General features: G+C 52.2%; 1 protein-coding gene across 1 annotated transcript; it reads right to left on the reverse strand.

The window, feature by feature from the left end:
* Positions 1-3,214: 3,214 nt before the first annotated feature.
* Positions 3,215-14,680, reverse strand: TMEM268 (transmembrane protein 268). The gene is made up of 9 exons (XM_062505725.1): positions 14,613-14,680; positions 11,912-12,047; positions 10,197-10,306; positions 9,075-9,182; positions 7,806-7,955; positions 6,743-6,853; positions 5,259-5,336; positions 4,225-4,410; positions 3,215-3,467 (listed from the first exon to the last, which is right to left on the reverse strand). Exons 2-9 carry the CDS (start codon positions 12,009-12,011, stop codon positions 3,288-3,290), a joined length of 1,023 nt encoding a protein of 340 aa, XP_062361709.1. The 5' UTR covers positions 12,012-12,047; positions 14,613-14,680; the 3' UTR covers positions 3,215-3,287.
* Between the last annotated feature and the right edge of the window lie 4,702 nt (positions 14,681-19,382).

Raw genomic sequence — 19,382 nt, forward strand, 5'->3', positions numbered from 1 at the left:
CCTCCGCTCCCTCCGCTGCGGGTCCCGCCAGCGCCGCTCGGGGATGGCTGGGGAGGCTGGTTTGGGGTAGCTGCTGTTTCCCAATGTCCCAAAGGTCCCTCGTGTCCCCTTTTCCCCCCAGCCTGCCGCTATGTGGCCAGCAAGATGAGGAGCCTGTGGAGCCGGGAGCCCCGGGAGACGCCGCCCTGCCCGGCACAGGCAGCGCCCCAAAGGCACCCCCGGGGTAAGTGTGGGTTTATAGGGACAGGGAATGTCCCAAAGGCACCCCCGGGGTAAGTGTGGGTTTATAGGGACAGGGAATGTCCCAAAGGCACCCCCGGGGTAAGTGTGGGTTTATAGGGACAGGGAATGTCCCAAAGGCACCCCCGGGGTAAGTGTGGGTTTATGGGGACAGGGAATGTCCCAAAGGCACCCCCGGGGTAAGTGCGGGTTTATAGGGACAGGGAATGTCCCAAAGGCACCCCCGGGGTAAGTGTGGGTTTATAGGGACAGGGAATGTCCCAAAGGCACCCCCGGGGTAAGTGTGGGCTTATAGGGACAGGGGATATCCCAAAGGCACCCCCAGGGTAAATCCGGGCTTAGGGGGACAGGGGATATCCCAAAGGCACCCCCAGGGTAAGTGTGGGCTTAGGGGACAGGGACATCGCCACACCTCATCCCAAACCTGATGGGACAGGGGGGCCAGGGCTCACCTGGGCTCAGCCAGGGGTGGGGGGCACCTCCACACTCCCCATCTGCACTCCCAGAACCAAGCTGCAAAAGTTTCTGTTCTTCCCTACTTTATTTTTCCTCGCTGGGTTTTGCTGTTAAATGGCTTTCCAGCCCCTGGCAGAAGGGAGGAGCAAACAGCAGCCTTTGGGAAAGGGGACAGACGTGCTTTGGGGTGGGATTAGGAGGACAAGAGGATGTCACCTGCTCCCACAGAGCTATGAGACCCTGGATTCCGTTTGTTATTCAGAACCCTGCCAAACACCAAAATACAGCACCATGCACGGAGCTGGCAACAAGAGATTCCTGTCCTTGCTTCCCAATCTTCTCTCCCCGGCCCATTTAAAGCACACATTTGAACCACAGTGACTTTGCAGATAAAGCAGAGCCCCAGTTTGGCACGATGGGTACAGCAAGGACCATCCTGGCTCGTCTCCCTGCCCCAGCCAAGGCATGGAAAATTCTCCAGCATCGCCTGACTGCACTGCTCAGGTGACAAAGCTCCCTGTCAAAGTGAGCTCAGCTTTGAGCTGAGGACTCTCAGCACTGCAGGGATCTGCCCCACCCGTACTGGTTGCACTGGTTTGGCTGAGTCACTCCTGAGCAAACTTTCCCAGAGCAGGAGAACATTCCCGGGCAGCTGCCACAGCGGTCAGGCCGTGCCTGTCACCTCCTGCCTCTACACCGGGAGCTTGGAGCTGGCCCTGGAGACTCCAGGGAAGGTGTAGGCTGAGCCATTCCCTCCCCGCTGCCCCCATTAGCTGTGTGGGAGGGGAGGAAGGGGAACTGTGTGCACAGGGTGTCCTAAAAAATGTCCAGGATTTCACCTGTCCCCTAAAGTAACAGCTGGATCCTGAACAGGGAGGGGAATGTCTCCCTGCACTAATGCCTTGATTAAGTGTCTATGAAGGATAAGCAGGAGGAAGGAGCAGCTCCTATCCTGCAATGGGATCCAGGAGTTTGCAGAGGCTCCAGGAAGATCGGGGTGATATTTGGGTGTATCAGGGAGAGGAATCAAACTCCTCCTTTGAGCAAATCAGTTCAGCTCCTTTCTGCAGTTAATTGCTGGGTGTTTAATTGCAATCAGGATAGCTGGGGTTTTCAGAAGACCTTGCTGTCCCTTCCAGAACCTTTTGCCTTGCCTAATCCCAAATCCTTCTCTTTTCTCCCATCCTTGTCTTCTGCAGATGTAAAAGCAGAGCTACCAGCACCCCCTGAAGCATCAGCCTCACTCCCCAGAAACATCAAACCCACCCAGTGCAGGTCCTAACGATAAAAGATTTCTTCCCACTGATTTTTGCTGGAAATCCTGTATTCAGGGATTGGAAAATATCAGCAAATCCCTGCTGTATCTGCTCTCGGCACAGAAGGACATTGATAGAAAATGTCCTGATCAGTGTCTCATGACCAGAATTTTCTAATTGGCAGGAAAGAAAAGAAGATTCCCAATGTGTATGAGATGCTCCTGGCACTCATGGGCCATGGAACACCAGGGGAAGAGCAGGAGCCATTGCATCCCAGCAGGGAATTAGATTTTTGTACTGTGAAACCAAATCATGATCCCAGTGATATTGATACAAATTCTGAAAATTTTCGTGAAGACAAAATCAGTTCCTGAGATGGAATAAGGAGTTTTGGAGCTCAGGTGTGTGGGAATCCCTTTCCCCATGCCCAGTCAGCACCCAGGTGATGTGCAGCACCCCCAGAGCAGAGGCTGCAGGGACCACAGCAGGATGTGCCCCCAACCCTGCCCTGTCACAGATCAATGATAGCAGAGCCCCAAACCCCACAAATGTGGGGGGGATTCTGCCTGACCCCTCCTGTGACAGCTCAGCCTGAAGTAAAGGTGGATGAAAATCAGCTGGTTGGGAGTTTGGTGGTTTTTCCCCTGGAATGAGTTTGGTGTCACTGTAGTGCTTGGGATTGTGCATTGGCAACATGGGGGGATCAGAGGATAATGTGGGGGCTCACTGATGAGGGGATTGTGTGTTTGGGGTCACTGATAAGGGAATCCCTTGTTTGGGGACTCTGATAAGGGGATCCCTTGTTTGGGGTCACTGACAAGGGAATCGTGTTTGGGGTCACTGATAAGGGGATCATGTGTTAGGGGCTGACTGCTGAGGGGATGGTGCTGGGGCCTCAGGCAGGAGGAGATGGATCTCATCTCAGCATTGCAGGTGACAGAAGCAATGGGACAAGGAGCAGAGCTGTCCTGCACCCTGGGAAGAACCAAATGCAAGCTCCTGATGCTCCAGGGCTCAGGCTCCTGCTGCCATCCCAAGTGATGGTGTGGCCTTCACTGGTATGAGGTTGTGTGAAGGGTGATGGTGGCAGGAGGGTTTGGACACAAACGAGTCCCAGGCTGTCCCTGGGTTGTTTCTGACCCCTGGGACAGCTCCTCCACACTGAGCTGGTGGGCAGGAGCTCTCCACGGTGAGCGGTTTTATTGCTCTTTATTAGAGTCCTGTTTCCACTCGTTCAGCCAGGACAAGGAATTACAGCTCCCTTCTCTGCCCCACAGCCTCTCCACACTGGTGTGTGGGGACAGCTCTATTCTGGTGTTTTCCAGCCCCCTCTGGTCACCTGTCCCTGCCCCAGCTGTGGTGGGGATGGAGCACGGTGCTCTGGATGAACTGGCAGAGACAGGGAACGCTGCTGTGGCCCAGGTGTCCCCCTGGCCCGGCCCGAGGGAGCCGGCCCGTGACCAGGAGCCGCACGTAGCAGCCACTGAAGATCACCAGGAGCTGCTGGGCCATGGCCTGGAGGGACAAGAGAGGTGTCAGAGCAGGGCATCCCTATGGGCAGAGCAGAGCATACATCAAACACCATTTTCTCCCTGCTTCAAGGACTGTGCTGCTCTGACAGGAGCAGGACAGCAGCCAATGGCACAGATAACTGGCCCAGATCCCCTTGTGGCCGGCAGTGCTGGCACACTGTCCCCACAGGGGGGGTGACACCAAGTGACCGCTGGCCTGCAGGTGGCCCTGGGGACCTGCCCACTCTGTCCCTGCCTCCTCGGGCTTGTTTGTGCCTGTAGACAGCCAGAGAGCCTCAGCTGCAGGGATGAATTCCCTTAGTGACAGGAAAACTGCAAAATAAATCCAAATCATCCCTTTGGTAGCTCCGTGCTGAGCAGGAATCAGGACACATTTGTTGCTCAGCGTGGCACAAGTATTTGAAGGAAATTTCCATGGAGGACACAAAGGCTGGGCTCATCCGTGGCTCGGCCTCAGCCTGGACAGGGGCACCAGGTCCCTGGGAAGAGGTTTTCTTCCAAACAGGACCCTTGGAACCAGCAAGGAAAAGCCCAGTCCACGAATTCCCCAAGGATTATCCCCAGCTGCTCAGACAGCATTGACAGCTCAGCAGCACCAGGGCTGGAGAAGGTGTGTGGGGGCTTCCAGGTGCTTCTGCTGGAGAAAAAGGTGGTGTCCCCCATGGCAGGGATGGGTTTTGGAGCTGAGATGCCTTGGGGGTGTGATTTGGTGCCTCTGTCAGGGGGATATTTCTCCTCACCTCGGGTGGGCCCTCGGGCATGAGGTGCAGGAGCTCATTGCAGGTCACAGGATCTTTATTCAGAGTCACCCTGCTGGATAAAAGAGGGGATTCTTCACATGGAGCCTCCTCCTCCATCCCCAGCTCGGGTTGAACTGCCACATCCATGACCACACAGAGCTTCTTCAGCCTGTGCCTCAAGCCTGCCTGGAAGAGAAGGAGATTTTGGGGCTCTCCAAAGGCAGGCAGCAGTAGTGTCCTGAGCACAGCCTTTACAGGGCACCATTTCCTCCTGCATGGATTTTATTCCTGGGATTTCCCATGCCGAGAACCGTGCCCGGCACTTGGAGCTGGGTGTCCATGCCATGGCCTGGCTGCCCTCAGCTGCCAGTGACTGCTCCCAGCCCACGCTCATAGCCTGGCATGGAGAATCCTGTCTTTAAAAACAGATTTATCTCATGTCCTGTGTGAACTGGGCAATTACTGTCCATCCCTGAGCTGCAGCTTTCAGGGAGATGAGCAGCCTGGAGATTTCAGAGGGCTCTCACCTCTCATCCCACAAAGGCAGCTCAGATATTTACAAACCCACAGAGAGCAAAACATTTTCTGAAGGCCAAGAGGAAATAATTTTTATATAATTAACTCAATCCAGCAGTTCCTGCTCCTCCAGGCTGTCCCACTTATTCCAGGAGGACAGCTCAAGGTGGAAGCTGTTTCAAGGTGTGCCACATGCTTCCAAAATTTGCCTTTCATTCCTGATGACTTTCCATCATTAAAGCTGTACAGTTAATTATCCAGACATGCACATTCCACGGGATCTGGACAAATTCCTGCTGAATTGGGCACGGACAGGTGGACTTGATTCACCTCCCAGTCTGCCCAGCTCCCAGTGCCCAGCAAGGGAACTTCAGCAGGGCACTCAAACTCTCATTTGTCCTTGCCCACCTCCATCCCAGCAAATCCAGGCTTAGGGCAGGACCTGCTCATGTCCTCAGGCTGTCCCCTGTGTCCCTTACCTGTGTCCCTTACCTGTGTCCCTTACCTGTGTCCCTTACCTGTGTCCCCTGCAGGTGAGTGATGTGGGCTGACAGGGCCTGCAGGCAGTGCTCAGGGCTGAAGTGCACAAACCACAGCTGGAAGGGGCAGGTGAAGGAAGGAATCTCTCCATGCCTCCCCCTCCCATCCATGTGGATGCTGGGATGGGCTTGTGGGGAGCAGAGCTGAGGCAGGTGGTGCCCTCGGGGTGCTCAGATCAGCCAGGACCCAAATAACCCAGCCCAGGGCTGGTTTTAAGCCGGGAGGGTCTGGGCTAAGACAAAACTCCAAGCTAATGAGGAAGCAGAGAGCAGCCAGCATCCTCCTCCCTCACCTGCCCAGGGTCATTGCCCATCGCTCATCTCAGTGACCCTACACCAAACAAACTGTGGGGCACAGCGACTCAGCTGCCCCACGCCCCTTCCTGCTGTCTTGCCTTTGTTTCTAGGGATTAACTCCATTTATTTTTTACAAAACTGACCGTACTCAGTGCTGCTCTGAGGACACTGTTGAGAAGAATTTTCCAAGAGCAGCGTGTTGTGGATGTGAGTCCTGCCAGCTCTGAGGCAGCCAGAGCTGTGTCCTTGTGCATCTGCTGCACCTGCCAGCAGCACAGGGATCCAGGAAAACGTAAAATCCAGAGGGTTAAAATGGATCTGACACTGGAGCAGACAGAGCCATTGTAAATCCCTGGGTTATTTGCTGTTCTCAGGCAGTTTTGGGACAGGTAGGTCAAGGTGAAGGCTCCCTGGATCGGCTCTAGTGGACTTTGCTGGCCTGAATAAATATGAAATTCAGGTTTACAAATGTGGAATTCAGGTTTCTAAGGATTTCCTCTTCCTGAATAACTTTGCCCTCCTGCAGTGCTCCCCTTCCCTCCTTCACCCCAGCTTCCCTTTCCATTTGTATTTCAACCCTCTTTCTGTGTCTCTCTCACCTTCCTTTAGCTTCTTCATGGAGCCTTAAAACTCTCTTCTTTCCCCTAAATCCCTGTCTAGTCCAGAAAATCATCTCTGAAAAGCAGCAAATGAACCCAAGGATGAGGATTTTGTTTTTCTCCATGTTAGAGTTTTTTGGGGGCTGTTTGGTTTTCTCCCTGTTGTTTTTTTGTTTTTTGGGTTTTTTTTTTTGTTTGTTTGTTTGTTTGTTTGTTTGCGGTTCTTGCTTTGGTTTGGTTTTTTTGCCATAGGAACTTTTCTATCACTCTGGCTATAGGCAGAATCATCAATGTCACATTAAGTATAATATATCTTTAGGAATAATTGTAAGCCTTAAGGAATCTCACTTCAATCCTTTAGACTCATTATTTCCAATCACCTTTGGGGATATCTCAATCCCTATTTACAGGAGAAATAAAAACTTCCCAATTCCTCATACCATCCCATAGGAGACAAACCAGATCCTAGGAACCCCTCACCCCTCTGGATCACAAATCAATACAAACAACCTCCAGCAGGCACATTGATCCAGGAGGGATCTGACCAATTTCCAGCAGAAAGGATACTTGCAGGATGTTGTGTGGCCCATCCAGGACATCTGTAATCCCCAGGATTATGCTGTGCTTGATAAAGATTTCATTGACAGCTGCCAGCCTCACATCTGTGTTCACGTTTAGCTGTTAAAGAATGCAAGGGAAAATAACACAACCCACAGCAAAAGTCTCCAAACTGCAGTTGGATAATCCCATATACCGCAGCTCTGAAAGGAAAACAGTGGAATTGATTTCAGTGTCATGTTCTCCCTTCCTCCCCCAGCAATCTCCTTTCCTGAACCCCCATATTTGCCTGGTTTCCTCTTGGAAGAATCATTTGCTCTGAATCCCCGTCTGGGTTTTGAATCAAGACTTTCCAGTATTATTCTTCAGCCAAATAAATGGTGCCAGCAATGCCAGAGGCAACAGAGAGTGCAAGGAGGAATCATCAGGAGCAGGGCAGGAGCCAGAGCTGCTGTGGGAGCACAACCCACACTCTGCAAGGGTTGGTCTGCAGGGTGACCTTGTTGTGGCCTCTCAGTGCTCAAAGAAGCTTCAAGAGAGCTGGAGAGGGACCTGGGACAAGGGATGGAGGGACAGGACACAGGGAATGGCTTCCACTGCCAGAGGGCAGGGCTGGGTGGGATACTGGGCAGGGCTGGATGGGATATTGGGAAGGTATTGCTCCCTGGGAGGGTCGAGTGCCCAGAGCAGCTGTGGCTGCCCCTGGATCCCTGGCAGTGCCCAAGGCCAGGTTGGACACTGGGGCTTGGAGCAGCCTGGGACAGTGGGAGGTGTCCCTGCCATGGCAGGGGTGGGATGGGATGATCTTTAATGTCTCTTCCAACCCAAACCAGTCTGGGATTCTCTGGTGTCCAGCAGCAGGAGGTCTGAGCCAGCCTGAGCAGCTCCAACACTTCCTTTTCAATCATTCTATCCCCTCCCTTGGCTGCAGAACATCCCCTGCCTTCCCTGAGTGTTGTAAAAGTATTTCCTCCTCCCTGTATTGTATTCTTTGCCTGCAGCTTGAGAATGCCCCAGCGGGAGGAACCCTGCTCCCCTCTCTCCACATTCCCAACCAGGAGCCTCCTCTCACCTTCCTCTGGTGCTGATCAATGACCAGGATCACCAGGACAGTGATAGCCAGGGCCACTAGGGTCACCAGCACGATGACCCCCCAGGAATGTCCCAGGGAACACAGCTGGAGTGTGGAGTAAAAGTTTGTCCAGAGAGAGATGTAGAAAACCTGGGCAAAAATAGAGAGGCTAGTGAGAGCCACAAACCCATGAAAGTGAGAAAAGTCACAGGAATAAGAAAATAACAGTCCCTGTTCCCTTATAAATTAAGTCCCATGAGATTTTTCAAAGGGTGAGAAAGGACAAAAGCTGTTTCAAATATTAAACAGAGGAAAGAAAGGACTGGAAGGACTGAGTGAGCCCTAGTTTATTGTAAAAAATTACCACTAACCAAAGACAAAGAGTGAATTATTAATGATGATTCATCCCTAGGAAGGATTTCAATGGAATCCTTTCATTTAGATAAGGAATGCACTCACTGAGGCATATTGATGATAATTCTCAGAGTCCCTGGATTTAGAAAGTTCCCATTTCAAGGTGGTGAAGAGATTGAGCAGAGATTGAGAGACTGGTGCAGAAATTGAGAGATTGGTGATCGAGCATTAAGTAATGCTCAATCAGTGGGCACTGGCACAGGGCTCAAGGGGGGTGGTTAAAGTCATGGAAAATTGGATTCCTTTACTTCCCAGAGCATGGATTTGGGCAGGAGATTTTCTAGGAGCAGGAGTGACATGTAGGGCACAGCATCGCTCATAATGACAAAACTCAAGAGCACTGAACAGGCACCAAACCCCTCAAAACACTGAGCAACCATTCCTACAGTATCAGTGAAATGAGAAGATTTGTCTAATGCCTATCAAAAAATATTTTTGAAAAAAATAAATTAAAATAATTATTTGGGTTTGATCACACCCTCAGCACACTGCGAAGCACCAGCCTCACAGCAGGTGCTCATAGTTGGGTCTCTGGAGGAGTTTCTTCCACCGGAAAAAGATAAGACCAAAAGTTGACTGATATTTTTGGTCTAAATTAGCATCAGGACCAGAATTCTTTCAGATCTTTAAAATCAAGTTTTAAACTAAGCCTGTTGTAGGTACTGTCACCTCAGCATGTGCTGCTCCCCCAGGCAAAGACAGCCAGCAAGGGGGTGGAGAGAGGGCCTTGCCCTCCACCTGCAGGAATTCTGTCAGCTGGAATTGCCAAGGGAACCCACCAGGAATGTGTTAGAGCCAGGATTTGCTGCCAGCCAAACCCCCTGGTGCCAGGCTGGCAGCCCTCAGTGCCCTCACCACGGCCATGGCAATCTGGAAGCCCCTGGAGCTGTAGAGCAGGTACCGCTTCACTTCGGGCCTCAGGAGCCCCTCCTGGATCAGCCTTCTCCATGGATCCACCAGCACCTGCCCAGGAGCAAACACAGCCAGAGCCACCCTCCAGTGTGGGCTCCACGGCTCAGCAGAACCAGACTGAGCAAACCTTGTGAGGCACTGCAACCCAAATCTGTGTCCCAGAGCTGCCTCCCACAGGGAGCATCTCCCACCACATCCACGGGGAACATCTCCCACCCCATCCACGGGGAACATCTCCAATCCCATCCACGGGGAACATCTCCCACCACATCCACGGGGAACATCTCCAATCCCATCCTCGGGGAACATCTCCCACCACATCCACGGGGAACATCTCCAATCCCATCCACGGGGAACATCTCCAGTCCCATCCCCAGGGAACATCTCCAGTCCCATCCCCAGGGAACATCTCCAATCCCATCCTCGGGGAACATCTCCCACCACATCCACGGGGAACATCTCCAATCCCATCCACGGGGAACATCTCCCACCACATCCATGGGGAACATCTCCAATCCCATCCACGGGGAACATCTCCCACCACATCCACGGGGAACATCTCCAGTCCCATCCCCAGGGAACATCTCCCACCACATCCACGGGGAACATCTCCAATCCCATCCTCGGGGAACATCTCCAATCCCATCCACGGGGAACATCTCCAATCCCAGACACAGGGGACATCTCCAATCCCATCTACAGAGCTGCCACAGACCCAAAACTTGTGTTCCTGCCTCAGCTGCAGTGAGTAAAACCTGTCTGGGAGGGCAGGGAAAGTCACAAGGGAAGAAAACGCCCTTTTTGTGATGAAGGACAAGGCAAGGCAGATGTCCCAGAGATGCTCTGCCCTATCAGATTGAATTTTAAGCAAAATTCACTCCAAACTATCTTCAAAGAGTTTCTTCACAGAGCTTTAAGCCAAGTTCATTCCAGCCCACAGGGAATAGATTGAAGTTGGACTGAAACAAGTGACTCTCAAACCAAAAAACCCCAAAGCCATCTGGGACGTGGGTGTAAATGCAAACCATGCAAATCCAGCTGGAATTAAGTCCCAGGGCAGCTCACCTGGACCCCGAGGGCCTGCAGTTTCTCTGCACAAAGGTCCATGTCGAAGGAGGAGGTGGGGCAGGTGTTGTCCATGCTGAGCACCAGCAGCACCCGGCCTTGAGGGGGGTCTGCAAGAGCCCAAAGGACCATGAGCACAGAACTGGGTTATCCCACAGCCAAGCAGCACCTGGCAGAGGGGAGCAGAGAACACAAACCACCCTGGTGTGTTTGAAACTGATCCACAACCATCCTCGGCCATTGCTAAGGAGCTCTGGAGGCAGCCTGAGATCCCCCGGAAGGAAACAAACTGCAGAAAGGGAGGAAACCCCAAAGACATCCCAGGAGTGAGCAGAGATAACAGGGTGCTCTGATCTGCAGCACAACCATGGAAGGACAATGGGCTCAGGCTGCCCCGTGGTGCTGAGGTTCATTTCCCTCTTGGAGACCCCCACCCCATTGCCCACCCACCACCAAAACCAAGTTGAGCCATTAACTAAAGTGCTTTCCAGTGATCACATTGCTTGGGAATATGGCAAGGCTGCCCTGGAGCACCCCCAGATGCTCCAGCAGCCAGGTCCCCTCTCCAGCAGCGTTCCAGGAGCCTGGCTCTGCTCAAGGCTCCTCCAGTGTCAGCTCGGGCCAGGATCAGAGATGGATCCTAGACACTCAAGTCAGGAGCCTAAAAAGTGTGAGGACAGCCTGTCCTAGATTTGAGGAGCAACACAGGAGAGCTGTGATCTCCAGGCAGCCCATCTGGCACCCACCTAGAGCTTACACAAGCTGTGCCACGGCAAGAGGAAGAGTTTGGGGCTAAGGAAGTGGCTGCTTCAGCTGAGATCCTGCTTCACTGAAAGGCTTCACCCAAATTTCCTTCCCCTTTGCAGCTCCAGGGTCAGCCAGGTGTCCCTGGGTTGCTCCTAGGGACACTTTGAGCAAAAATGGGGCCCTGCTGGAGGGTGTGGAGAGCTCAAAAATCCATGGCTCTGCCTGCTGCCAGGCTGCTCCCAGCCCCAATGTCCAACCTGGCCTTGGGCACTGCCAGGGATCCAGGGGCAGCCACAGCTGCTCTGGGAATTCCACCCTGTGCCAGGGCCTGCCCACCCTGCCAGGGAACAATTCCTGCCCAATATCCCATTTATCCATCCCTGCTCTCTGGCAGTGGAAGCCACTCCCTGTGTCCTGTCCCTCCATTTTTCCTGTCAGCCCCTTCAGGCACTGCAAGGTCACAATGAGATCAAAACAAATCACTTCTCCATCTGAACAATCCCAGAGCTGCTCCATCCTCTGATCCCCCTGGTGCCTCCTCTGCATCTCTCCTTGAGCTCCAGCTCCTTCCAATGCTGGTTCCAGGGTTGGGGCAGCTCTGCAGGTGGGGTCTCACCTGAGCCCAGGGGCAGAGGGGCAGAATCCCCCCTCCCCTGCTGCCCCCAGCAGAGGTCAAGTTTCCCAAAGATTTCTCAACTTCAAAGGCCAAGAGGAGAGGACTTGCAGGGGGCTGCTTTTCAATAGGTTGATTCATTCATTTCTGCATATCAGGCATTCCAAAAAAAAAACCAAACCCAAAGCATCTCCATCCCCTTCCCAAAATGCTGAAACATCCACAATGTTTTGGTTCTTTCACAAGTGAGATGCTGCTAAAGAGCAGAGCATCTTTGATAAAATCTGTCAGTGGTTATTTTAAGGACACTGAGCTCAGATCTGCCTCCCCCATTACCAGTGAGCTGCTCCCTTACCTGTCACCCACTGCAGGGCTCCTTCCTTGAAATCATCCTCGCAGTACAGGAGAGAGGACTCATTTTTCTCAGTTCCACCAGTTTGGCTTTTCTGGGCCATGCTGAAGGTGTGTCTCCTTGAAGGATTCTGTGTTTCCTGGACAGAAATTCAGCATTTCTCTCTCTAATTCAGCATTTCTCTCTCTCCCTGCTGGGAAGCACCTACCAGCACCCCAGCAGCAGAGTGGGGAGCAGATTGTGAAACCCTCACTTGCACTCCCACTGCTGTCTTGCTGGGGATCCTGCTTTCCATGAGCCACGAGGCATTTTTTAGCCATGAAAAAAGAAAAAGAACATCCCAAATCTTGCAGAGACAGCAAATAAAGGCTAACAGCAGTGACTGTGCTCCTGGGGGATGTCAGCACCTGGTGCTGGCCAGTGCGAGCTCAGTACACACACACTCACTTTTTATGTTTGGCTTTTTGTTGAACGGTGGAAAAATTATTCTTAAATATTCCTTAAATTATCCTGACATCCTTCAGCATTCACATTTTGCAAGCAATTAGCAAGGAACAGGCAGGATTTCTCCTTGCTGACCCTCTTTGCCATCATCTTCAGAAGAAACTGGAGCTGGTGGAAATGCCCCTCCCTGTAAGTGACACTCCTGCTCAGTGACACGGGGACAGATCCTCTCCACAGGACAGAAGGGCAGATAAGGCAGAAAAATGCATCTGCTGAAGGCAGAGTCCAGCAGGAGCTCCCACCCAGCAGCAGTGAAGCCTTTGAGGGCTCTGCTTTCCTTTCTCCTCTCCTCTCCTCTCCTCTCCTCTCCTCTCCTCTCCTCTCCTCTCCTCTCCTCTCCTCTCCTCTCCTCTCCTCTCCTCTCCTCTCCTCTCCTCTCCTCTCCTCTCCTCTCCTCTCCTCTCCTCTCCTCTCCTCTCCTCTCCTCTCCTCTCCTCTCCTCTCCTCTCCTCTCCTCTCCTCTCCTCTCCTCTCCCCTCTCCCAAGGAAAGTTTTCACAGCAGGCATTGTGCCCAAGGTTTTCCAGGTGTTTTTTCCCCTGCTGACACAGCTCTCTAACCTCCTGCCAGCACCAGTGGGTGGCTGTTAAATGCTTGGAAGACTCTGGAGTTTACTTTTCAATTGCTTTCCACTCCAGCTCTCCAAAACCACCACTTACTTTTTAACTTCTGCTCAAACCAGGAGCCTGTTGCTGTCTCCTGGTGGGAGGATTCCTCACAATCTCACCAACTCTTGTTCCAACGGGTATTTTTTGAGGGTTTTTGTTTGGTTGGTTTTGTTTTGTTTTGTTTTTTATTTTGTTTTGTTTTTTGTTTTTGAGGGGGGTTTTTTGTTTGTTTGTTTTTTTCTCTGATGGTTGTGGCTGTATTTACACCCTTGCACAAAGCCAGGACAGTCCCTGGTTGAAGAATGTCAGAAGTAAATGGAGGCAAGAAAAATAACACAAGAAATTCTTCTGACCACAGGGGGGAAAAAAAAAACCGAAAGGGCTGAAAACTCCCACGTAAAGGATCAAAGCAGTGAGTGTGAGCACACAGGATGAGCACAGCACCTGCACTTCACCTGCACAGGTGAGGAGAGGTTCCCCTGGGCACAGCTCTGCCATGAGGATGATGGGCAGCGCGTGTCACAGGGCACATCCCAGCACCAAAACCTACATTCAGACTGGATTTTCTCACTCCTTTCCCTCTTTCGCCATCCAACAGAAGGGAGTGTAAAATCAAGACAGAAAAGCCCTCAGAAGACAGAAGCAATGAATGAAAAGACAGAGAAAACTAAAGAAAAAGCTGACTAGAAACTGAAGAAAAACCTGATTAAAACCAACCACCGTGTTGCTGCTGCTGACACATCCATTTGAGGATGAATGAAAGCTCTCTGGCTCAGATGATGAGAATCTGGGGCCTCTGGAGGACAGTCCCCAGGAGGGGACAGTGAAGGTGCAGCAGCTCAGCCATCCCCAGCAGGGAAACAGCCTTCCCCCAGTGCTGGGAACTCCTCAGCCAAAGCAGCTTTGCTTTTACCTCTTAGTGCAACAGTTTGGCTCTGTTGCCTTTTGCAGAAGAACTGCCCATTTGGGGATCTGGGTCCCCTAAACCTCCCTCTGATCCCTCCTGAGCCACCTCGAGGAGCAGCCTCTCCTCTCCATCTCTGCCAGGCTCTGTGTTCTCTAAATTTCTTCTTATTCTTTATGCAATGCCAACATCCCTCTGGTGAATTGACTTCCTTCTTTTCTGGACGCCTCCAAGCCCTCACTAAAGAGCAGAGAAACACCCAGCAGATCCTTCTGCCTCCTTCCCAGAGCAGCCAGCACAGCCTTACCTGCTCCAGCTCACTCCTGGTGCTGGGAATGCAGCTCAGCCTCCTCCTCCTCCTCCTCCTCCTGCTGCCTGTCCTTTAAGTGCCACTGTCCCACTCTGCCCTGCACAGGTGCCACACTGTGCCACCCCCAGGCAGGAAGGTCCCAGCCTGTGCTGGATGGGGTCCCTCTGTCCCCTGTGCCTCCCAGGACCAGGGATTACCCAGCCTGTGCCCCTGCCTCCCTCTCCTCACCCTGAGCTGCAAGCACCGACTTGCAAAGTCTCCCTGGTGCATGTGACTCTCTGGCTGGGCTGCGCTCACAAATGTGGGTTTAACCCTCTGTAGTTCCTCAAAATTGTTCCCACACTGAAGGCACGGCCACAGGGGGAGGTTCTCTCCTCACCTTGGGCAGGATGGGGACCAGAGCTGGAGCTAGAGCCTGAGGAATGTGCAGAGCTGAAGAGTGGTACAGACAGGAGGCTCTCCCCCTCCTCTTCTGGGATCTGCCAGGCAGGATTCACGAACTACAAATCCCACTGTTTCACCACATCAGATCCTGAGAGTGTTTCAGTCAAAGCCAAACCCCCAGGACAGGGCTGGAGACATCCGAAGAGGCAAGCGCAGATCTCAAGGCTGACAGGAGGTCACTGTTTACCCAGAGGTCATGGAAAGCACACAGAACAGAGACGACAGCCACGGCAGGAGTTGTAGCCCTCCCCAAAGCAGGAGGCTGTGCTGATGTGGAGCAAGTTTCCCTTCCAGCAGCTCCAGAAGAAAAGCAGGAGGCTCAGGCAGAGTCAGATGCAGCCGCACATGCTGGAGTTGTTTGCCTGACAATGCTGACACCATGAAAACAAAACTCCTTGGCCTGGGAATCGTGGTGTCAGAGCTCCCCAAAAGCTGCAGGATCCACACAGGGTTGGAACAAAGCAAATCCAGTGGAGAATGGTTGAAAGAAAAAGGAAAAAACCAGTTCTTGCAGTGTCTGTGTGCACTTCCTGGAGCAAAGGCTGCTCTTCTCCTGGAGGGTGGGTTCTGCAGCCCTGCCTGCTCCAGAGCTGGGACTTCATCCCATCACATGAACAGGAACAACTCCAAAGCCTCTCACCCTCATGAGATCTTGTTACTCTGGAAACTGGCAACACCACCCAGGTACTGGGAAAAATCCCATAAATCTGTCACCAGTTGGAGGCCCAGCTCCAAACCCCACCCAAGACAGGGCTATGGGAAACTTTGGGCTCTTTTGCAAACGCTCCTCATGAAAAGTTTTGGCTCTGTTTGCTCCCCACCCACACAGAGATGCTGACGGGGAACACGAGAAGCCAAGAGCACTGCCAGCTCTGCCCAGGAAACCACCCCAGGCAAATCCCAGTGGGACAATAAAGCAGAAAGCAGCGTGGGTAATGAGCTGCAGCACATCCCCTGTGCCCCTCTTGTTCGGCAAGACTCACGAGGTCTCGGCATCCAGCAGAAAACTCCTGCTCATTCCAGAGGAGTTTGGGACCAGCAGAGGCTGCGATCCCAGGATGGTTTGGGTTGGAAGGGACCTTGAAGCCCGTGTGATCCCACCCTTCCACCAGCCCAGGCTGCTCCGAGCCCTGTCCAGCCTGGCCTTACCCTGCCCTTTACCACAACACCTGCTGCCTCTGGGGGTGTCCCCCCAGCCCGTTTTCCCAAATCCCTGCGGCGCTGTGCAGCTGCTTATGGAATGCTCAGAGCTGGTGCATTTGATTTCACCTTTCTCAGTCACTCCTCCCTGCAGGGAGGCTCAGGCTATTGGTTTCAGATCATTTCTCCCACTTACCAAGATCATTTGGAATTGTGGTTCAGTGCTCTGTACTGTTTGTATCTCTTCCCAGCTTGGTGCCCCGGACTCACATTGTACTCTCTGTTCCACCTGCTGCATTAATGAATATATTGCAGGATTCCAGGAAAATGAAAAAAAAATCTGCTTTTTCAAGACAGAAGTTTGAGCACTGTCCCAGACTGACAGTGTCCACCTACCCCTCCCAGCCTCAGGAATAACCTCACCCTTCATCACGTCCTTAATGTCATTTCTGAGGTCACTCCAGCACCTATTTGAAGTCTCACTGCTTTAAATAATCAGACACACACATTTAGTCTGGTTTTGCCTATTCTGACCATGTTCTCTCTGTCTTTACTCCATGGTTTGATACACTGAGTTCCTTTGCAGTATTTGGAATCCTCACCCCTGTGATTCCAGCTTTTTTGGCCACAGTCTGCATCTGGCTGGAGCTTCTCCCCACGTCAGCCTTGTTTGGACTGTGCATACTGCAGCCAACACTGACACATCTCATTTTCTTTTGATGAAACTGCATTTTCAGGGGAGAACTGTGCCATCTTTTTCCTATTTTTTTCCCCTAGTGAGCCTTAATTAGGAGAACAAAGTTGTTGAAAGCATTGTCTTGCCCTTCTCCTCCTTTTCTGCACATGAAGTCCTTTGACTCTGCGTTGTTGGATTTTTTTTTTTGTCAGCAAAGCTGACAGATTGGCAGTCATTAAATATAAAAATTTATTTCACACTACCCATAAATTACAATTTTCAAATGAAGAATGACACTTGCTTAAGGCACGAAGTGTGTTTCTTATCTTTTTTTTCCTCCTTCTTTTTCCTATGAAGGCTTAAAGTATTATTCTTTTTACTATGGTAATGCAAAAACCTCTTTTTTTGAATCTCAAATTAAAAGAGGGGAAGCTTTCTATGTGCCTGGGATAATGATTCAGCTATTGATCCAGAAGATGCTTTATTAGATTATTTTGAGACACATGAATGTAATTTAATACCCATTTATTTTCTATTCTTATGCTAGTCCAAGATACAAGCTTTTCTGCATGAAATTAGCACTTTCAGCCTCAAAGAAACATTACACTGTGCTCCTTCCTTGGATTAGTTTGGGGAAACATTTTCAGCAGAACATTGATCTAGAGGGTTCTTGATAGTATTTTCTGTTAAGACTTTAAAGCCAAGACCTCAGCTGGGAACAGCAGGTTCTTGCCTTGTCTCTCCTATTATGCATTAATGCAAGAACTAGTGAAGAGAGATAAAAGGGAAAGAGATTCCAGATGAGGAAAATAGAGCAGGTTTAATGCAGGCAGAGAGAAGGGAAAGAAGCTGTGTTATTCTTACAGTCATCTGTCACCCCCCATGGGTTCTGTCCTGCTGGGTGGTCCCACCTGGGATACCCCATCCTGCTGCTCACACTTCCCACGAGCTGCCCCACAGGCCAGGAACTGCTGGATTTTCTGTAGGGTGACCAAATTCTGCCTGCTCCGGGGTCAGCTAGGCTCTAGGGTAGGAGAGAACAGCAGGAGCCCAAAGCTGGGGATGGCAGGAAAGAGATAGAGGGACTGCCAGCAGCTCACTGGGCTGTGACTATAATTAAAACAGTTCCTGATGATCTTTATTAAATCTGGAGCTGTGCAGTGACCCCACAAAAGCATAAAAATGGGGAATTTAAGGTTGCCAAATTTGGACTTGGCCCCTAGAATACCCTGAATTCCTTGATGTTGCCATCCAGCGCAGCCAGCCTGGCAGCTCGAGGCAGAGAGGAGATGGGCTCCAGGACCTCCGGCAGCAGGAAAATGTAGGGTCCTCTCCCTGCTGCAAGTGCCCAAATCCAGCTGCCAGGGGAGCTCCTGCTAAAGTACTGCCAGCCAGAATTGCTGCCCCTCTAATGAGTGCTCTCTGGACTCCTGAACCAGGGTTGGATGTGATTTCCTTCCTTTACTTCATAGAATCATTCAGCTGGAGTGTCCTGAGCTGGAAGGGACCCACAGAATCATCCCTGTCCCTGCCCAGACCCCCCAACAATCCCCCCCTGTCCATCCCTGGCAGCGCTGTCCAAACGCTCCTGGAGCTCTGGCAGCCTCGGGGCCGGGACCATTCCCTGGGGAGCCTGGGCAGTGCCCAGCACCCTCTGGCTCAGGGAAGAACCTTTCCCTCATCTCCAGCCTGAGCCTGCCCTGGCCCAGCTCCAGCCGTTCCCTGGCTCCTGTCCCTGGCCCAGAGCAGAGCCTGGAGCTGCCCCTCGGGAGGAGCTGCAGCCCCGGGGAGCTCTGCCCTCAGTGTGCTCCAGGTGAACAATCCCAGTGCCCCCAGTGTGCTCCAGGTGAACAATCCCAGTGCCCCCAGTGTGCTCCAGGTGAACAATCCCAGTGCCCTCAGTGTGCTCCAGGTGAGCAATCCCAGTGCCCTCAGTGTGCTCCAGGTGAACAATCCCAGTGCCCCCAGTGTGCCCCAGGTGAACAATCCCAGTGCCCTCAGTGTGCTCCAGGTGAACAATCCCAGTGCCCTCAGTGTGCCCCAGGTGAACAATCCCAGTGCCCCCAGTGTGCCCCAGGTGAACAATCCCAGTGCCCCCAGTGTGCCCCAGGTGAACAATCCCAGTGCCCTCAGTGTGCTCCAGGTGAACACTCCCAGTGCCCTCAGTAGCTCCTCATGGGCCCCTCCAGACCCATCCCCATCTCCCCCCTTTGGACACTCTCTCTCACTGTAGTGCCCAAAGTGCCCCCAGGAACAGAAGCCAGGTGGTATTTCCAGGGATGGGAGCCCAAATCAAGGCAATCTCACAGTGGTGTGTGTGCCCAAAGCAGCTTCTGCTTTTTCTATGGTCCATGACCAGGCTGTGGCTCAGCCCTGAGGGATTGTCACAGACTGCCAGACTGGTTTGGATTAGAAGGAACCTCTAAAGATCACCCAGTGCCACCCCCTGCCATGGGCAGGGACACCTCCCACTATCCCAGGTTTCTCCAAGCCCTGTCTAACCTGGCCTTGGACACTTCCAGGGATGGAACACCCACACCTTCTTTGGGTAGAGCAGCAGCAGGAAGAATTCAGACACAGATTTGTTCTAACAGCTGGTGTGGGCTTCACTCCTACTCCTCAAACTTGCTACAAAATGTCCCAAAAATCAGATTTCAGGGGCAAGAAGCAGCATGTCCCACTCCATACCTGTGTCAGGACTGTTCCCTGCAGAGCATTTCACTGGCACAGTCTGGCTTAGGCACACAGGGCTCCCTTTCCCAGAGCATCACAGGGAAGGAGGAAAAAATCTCAACTGGAAATAAAATCTCTGCACTGCACAAACCATGACAGCCTTCCTGGAGAGCAGTAATTGGAAATGCTTCCTTCAGTGCAAAGCTGGAGTCATTC

This window comes from Cinclus cinclus, chromosome 19 (genome assembly GCF_963662255.1).
Source record: "Cinclus cinclus chromosome 19, bCinCin1.1, whole genome shotgun sequence".
In the NCBI taxonomy this organism is placed as follows: Eukaryota; Metazoa; Chordata; class Aves; order Passeriformes; family Cinclidae; genus Cinclus; species Cinclus cinclus.